General features: G+C 35.4%; 1 protein-coding gene across 2 annotated transcripts in view; it reads left to right on the top strand.

Moving 5' to 3' along the window:
- Positions 1-2332: 2332 nt before the first annotated feature.
- Positions 2333-6022, top strand: part of LOC107757428 (syntaxin-8-like) — a 61249-nt gene continuing 57559 nt past the window's right edge. For both annotated transcript variants that reach the window (XM_016574898.1, XM_016574899.1), the window contains exons 1-4: positions 2333-2457; positions 2835-2934; positions 3634-3728; positions 4646-4756. In XM_016574898.1, the coding sequence (XP_016430384.1) occupies positions 2441-2457; positions 2835-2934; positions 3634-3728; positions 4646-4756 (323 nt within the window). In that variant the 5' untranslated portion in view covers positions 2333-2440. The remainder of the gene's footprint in view (positions 2458-2834; positions 2935-3633; positions 3729-4645; positions 4757-6022) is intronic.

Here is a 6022-nt window from a genome sequence, read left to right as displayed (position 1 = left end):
TTATACAATTAACAAAAGCAAAAAAGGCATCTAACACTAGCTTGCTCTATTCTTTTTCTATTCTATCTGTTTTCTTTTTATTTATTATATAATTAAAAAAAAAACTTGCTACGTGTACTGCATTAAGCTAACTGAGACTTATGGCACTTGCATATCTTTGCTCTCTTGTTGATTTTGATTGCTTCCATGGTTCTCATTTGTAAGTCGCTTGGATAAAACCGTCTGCTAAATTACTAAATGTAAATGTAGATGTAGATCTCAAATGCATTTTTAAAACAAAACATTTCACAGGAAGAAATTGTCAGGACAGAAATTAAAATGTGAAAGTAACATACATTGTTTGGGTTCATTCTGACAACCAGAGTTTAAACTTCTTCAATAAAAGCTTTAATATTAAAATGCAGAAATTCAAACATCAATTAAAAACATTTGTCAATATTTTTAATGTAGGCAATGTAAAGATAACACACATTATTGGTCATATTATATGCCACAGCCATATCACCCTGCAGCCCAAGACTGGTTGCCCACTGAAGCTAAGCAGGGTTGAGCCTGATCAGTACCTGGATGGGCAACCTCCTGGGAAAACTAGGTTGCTGTTGGAAGAGGTGTTAGTGAGGCCAGCAGGGGGTGCTCACCCTGTGGTCTGTGTGGGTCCTAACGCCCCAGTGTAGTGACGGGGACACTATACTGTCAAAAAAGCACTGTCTTTTGGATGAGACGTTAAACCAAGGTCCTGACTCTCTGTGGTCATTAAAAATCCCATGGCACTTCTCGTAAAGACTAGGGGTGTAACCCCGGTGTCCTGGCAAAATTGCCCCCCTGGCCTTTGTCAGTTATGACCTCCTAATAATCCCCAACCACTTGATTTGCTCTACTCCTTCTTACAACTTGCTTCGTCAGGTATGGGTTGAAATCAGTGTACATAACTTTGGCTGGCGTATTAACCATATAAAACATATTAAGCAAATATGATGAAGATATAAAAATACAAAAGCTGGCCTCAGTATGTCTGTACGAGGCCACCGTCAAATTGCTCCTTCGGTTGCTATTCCAGCAATTCCTCCTTGGTTGTTCCCTATGCCAGTAACTGATTTACAAATTCACAAAGTAATAAAAAAACCGGAGATGAACATGCCAACTGAAGTAGTAGTTCAACGATATATAATACAAGCGTATTATTCTGTGTTACAGGAATTTACGGATGGGCCTAAGGAGCCAGATTTACAGATGGGTCTAAGGAGCCAGAGTCTGGGAGAACAGCAGCAGCAGTTTATATTCCTACTTTTAAAATAAAAATGGCTAAAAGATTATCAGATCATGTGTCAGTTTTTACTACCGAATTATTAGCTATTATACTAGCTCTACAGTGGATCGAAGAAGTTCAACCAGAAAGAACTGTGATATGTACTGACTCAATGGCTGCGCTCACTAGCCTACCAAGTGGTAAATCTGAAGCTCGGCAAGACTTAGCATTTGAAGTTTTACAAAGTTTGTTTAGAATAAGGCAGTTAAGGATAGAGGTAAAATTCCTCTGGCTGCCTGCCCATGTGGGTGTGGATGGAAATGAGGAAGTAGACTTGCTAGCAAAGAAAGCATTAAATCATACACAAATAGAAATTAAGTTAGCTTTAAGTAAAGCTGAATTCAAGAGAGTGATATCATTTGAAGTAAGTAAGAAATGGCAAAAGTTATGGAATAATGGGTCTAAAGGAAGACATCTTTTCCAGATTCAGGAGTGTGTTGGAAATGAGAGGAAAAGATACGGAAATAGGAAGAAAGATGTCATCTTATCAAGACTAAGAATTGGACATACAGCATTAAACTATAGTCTTTATAAAATAGGCAAGCATGAATCGGGAAAGTGTGACAAATGTGGAGAATAAGAAATAGTGAAACATATTCTTTTTGAGTGTTCTGCATATGAAAGGGAGAGATTTCAATTAATTCAAGAATTAGGATGGCTGGGAGTTGATCATATTTCTTTAAAAGTAGGCTATTGTTAGAAAATGGGTCGAGGCAATCAATAGTGCAAGAAAAATTGTTTAAATACCTGAAAAACACAGGAACAATAGATAGAATCTAGTTTTTTTTTGTTTGTTTGTTCTGTATTTCTTTCTTCCAAATTTATGCACACGCCACACTCCAGATCAGTAGGTGGCGGTAATGCACCTTTTTTAGCTGGTTTGCCATAACACCAGAATAATTATTTTATTATTCTATTTTTTGTTATGTTCATAAGTCATTTTGACGATAATAGATAACATGACTGCACAACAGCAACGTACTGTAAGTGGCCAAAAAACTAAAGAAGAAAAAGAGGCCACCGTCTGACGTCACGGCCAAACAGGAAGTAGCACCGTGCCGTTTATGTTGGTGGTGATTTTGCTCTGAGTTTCTCCAGAAACGCTATTTATAACTGAGACAAAAGTGCCGCAATATGTCACAGGATTTGTGGTATGCATTTTAAATTGTTATTGTTTATAGACATGTGAGGTCTACAGTTCTGTATCGCAGAGTTCAGCAAACTTAATTTGCTGTGTAGTTTAGTGGATCAGATCAGTTCAGACTGAATTTATCTCTGTATTACTTTTCTTTGTTGCTCGTCACACCCTATACTTTAATAGATGATTTTGTGTTTATGTACATATATATGTTTTTTAACTTGGCCAACAGCTGGTATAAATGTTGCCAGGCCGGTTTGCTGAGATCTGTCACATGATTTTGTTGATGACAATCTTGTGATTTAAATGACTGGAAAACTGGTGGAAGGTGTAGCAGGTGGAAAATGGTTTTATCAAGCAGCCATTTTTGTTTTGTTTTATATTATTTAGGTTACAGAATTATGATGCAGCTTGTCGGCTGTCTCAAGAAATTGCAGAAAACATCCATGAAAGAAACAGACAGCAGAGGACTGGAGGAAATACAGCCAAGGTAAAGACAGTATATATATATTTATAATTTGTATACACTCACTGCTGTTCAAAAGTTTGGGAACAGTAAGATTTTTAATGTGTTTTACAGAAGTCTCTTCTGTTAATCATGGCTGCATTTATTTGACCAAAAATGCTGAAAAAACAGTAATATTGTAAAATATTATTACCATTAAAAATAATGTTTTTTTTTATTTGAATATACTTTAAAATGTAATGTATTTCTGTGATGCAAAGCTGAATTTTCATCAGCCATTACTCCAGTCTTCAGTGTCACATAATCCTTCAGAAATCATTCTAATATGCTGATTTATTATCAGTGTTGGAACAGTTGTGCTGCTTAATATTTTTTTTTTTTTTGGAACCTGTAATACTTTTTTCAAGACTATTTGATGAATAAAGTTAAAAAGAACAGCGTTTATTTAAAATAGAAATCAGTTCTAACAATATAAGTCTTTATCACTTTTTATCAATTTAACACATCCTTGCTGAATAAAGCATTAATTTCTTTCAAAAATAAAAAGACGAAAAAAAAATTACTGACCACAAAGTTTTGAACAGTAGTATATATTGTTACAGAAGATTTCTATTTTGAATAAATGCTGTTCTTTTTAACTTTTTAGTCATGTATATAGTACAATAAAGTTAAGCCGTCTGTGTCAGTGATCTTTATGCTCTTGTTGTTTGTCTGTGCTTGTAGCTCAACATGACCCTGAGAGCATCATTACAGAAGCTCAAACAGAATATAGCACAGCTCAGGGAGACATTGATTCGAGCTTCTGCTCAACGGCATATGTATCCTTTCCAGAAAAAAAAAAAATCACTTAATACTAATTTCATTCTTCACAAAAAGAGAGTGGAATCCAAAGATTTTGAGAGATAAGTGTGTTGTTATATCTCACTCCAGAAGAAGAGTATGGTATCAACGTTATTCTCATATTTAGAGACTGTTATATATTTTACGTCAAATTAATGTCTTACATTTTTGCAACAGTCTTGAGGCTAAAAATTCTCTAAACGATAGTTCGTCCAAAAACCCACATGCTGTTAGTTTCTTTGTGGAACACAAAATGAGACATTTCAAACTTTTTTAGACCGTTCAAAGCAACACATTTCAACCTCTAGAAAAGACAAAAAAGCACTATAAAAGTAATGCATTCTAGTCATGCGATTAGTGTTATGAAGTCATATAATAGAGGAAAAGACCAAACTGAATTTATTATTTGCTGATTATTGTTCTTTTGAGCCTGTTCTCTCAACTTACTGGCATTATGATCCAGCCAAAAAGCTTATGAATATATATATATATATTTTTAGGAGCTCATAGTGATGGCAGAACTGGCAGAAAATCTGCCAAATTTTCCTTTCATGTTCCACAAAATAACTATTAGCGCACAGGTTTAAATGATATTAGGGTGATTAAACAAACACAGAATCTTAGGGTGAACTTCCTTTAATAAAGAGGAAAAATGTGTAATTTCCTGAGAGCACCGGTAGGGGGCAGTGTATATTAACAAACCAATAACCGTATGTCTGAAGTAGTGTGTTTGGTGTTGAATGTGGAAGTACTGGCCCTAAACAACTGCAAAAAATAAAAGTGAAAATGAATGTTTGGATGGATGTTTATGATGATTCAGCATATTGTGCTGTGAGATGAGCATAATTATGCAGTCATAAATGTGTCATTTTAAAGCCTTAATGAATGATGTTAGAATGCAAGCTGAAGCAGACAGAAGACAGAACCTTGTTGATGATCTGGCTACCAGAGAAACGAGACTGAACGCCTCTTTCAACGGAGAAATCTCAGAAGCTGAGCCAGCAAGGTACATCCATTCTGTTCCATTGATCATTTTGACAGTTGAAGTTTAATGGATAAAAATAAGTCATAGACAGATATACTACAGGGTTCATTATATATTATATTTGCAACATTTATTTATTTATTTATTAAATGCTACACAGAAATTGAGTTCATATTGTATTAGATGTTAATTTAATTTTTAGCAATTTTGTATAATATATCATTTGTTGTATTGATTATATATTGGCATTATAGCAACGTTATTAGCATCAACCTTTTGAAAATATAAGTCATTTTTTAGAAGTGTAAAAAAGTTGATTCTTTTAAGTGATTTATCATACCATGGACTGACTAACTATTTCTTTCTTTACTTATTTATTTACAGTGGGTATAGAAAAGAATCACCCCCCTTTAAAATAATCACATTTTGTTGCTTTACAGCCTGAAATGAAGACAGACACAGTTTTTGTTTTATCCAGATGTATTTACACAGTGCAACTAATAGCATCCAAGTGAAAGATATAACACCAACATGTCAGGAAAAAATAAAAAAAACAGAATCACTGAGTTGGAAAACAGATCACCCCCTTGCATCAGTGTTTTGTTGAACCACCTTTTGCTTTCATTACAGCCTTTAGTCAGTTAGGATTTGTCTCTACTAACTTTGCACATCTAGACTTTGCAATATTAACCCACTCTTCTTTGCAGAACTGCTCAAGTTCAGTTAAATTTGATGGTGAGCATTTATGGACTGCAGTCTTCAAGTCATTCCACAGATTTTCAGTGGGGTTTTAGTCTGGACTCTGACTAGGCCATGCAAGGACATTCACCTTTTTCTCCTTCAACCACTGTATGGTCAGTTCTGTTGTGTGCTCTGGGTCATTGTCATGTTGGAATGTAAACTTTCTTCCCATTGACAACTTTCTGGCAGAGCAGCAGATTTTCCTCAAGAATTTGAAGGTATTTTGCCCCATCCATTTTTCCTTCTATCCCGACAAGTGCTCCAGTTCCTGCTGCAGAGAAACACCCCCATAACAGGATCTTACCACCTCCATGCTTTACCTTTCGGAATGGTGTTTTTATTTGATGGTGAGCTGTATTGGATTTCCGCCAGACATAATGCAGACCTGCCAACCTGTACGCATTTTGCGTAGCATATACGCATTTTGACCTCAAAGTACGCTGGTACGATTAGTCACTCTAAACTACGCAAAAAACTGGTGACGCCTCTGTCCACGTGCAGTATTCAAAACAAGCAACAGAAAAAGATGAAGAGTTCAACCAATCA

Source organism: Sinocyclocheilus rhinocerous, unplaced genomic scaffold, assembly GCF_001515625.1.
Source record: "Sinocyclocheilus rhinocerous isolate Xijiao unplaced genomic scaffold, SAMN03320098_v1.1 scaffold1134, whole genome shotgun sequence".
Classification (NCBI taxonomy): Eukaryota; Metazoa; Chordata; class Actinopteri; order Cypriniformes; family Cyprinidae; genus Sinocyclocheilus; species Sinocyclocheilus rhinocerous.
Note: the sequence above shows the minus strand (reverse complement) of the source record. Positions and strands in the feature narration are given on the sequence as shown.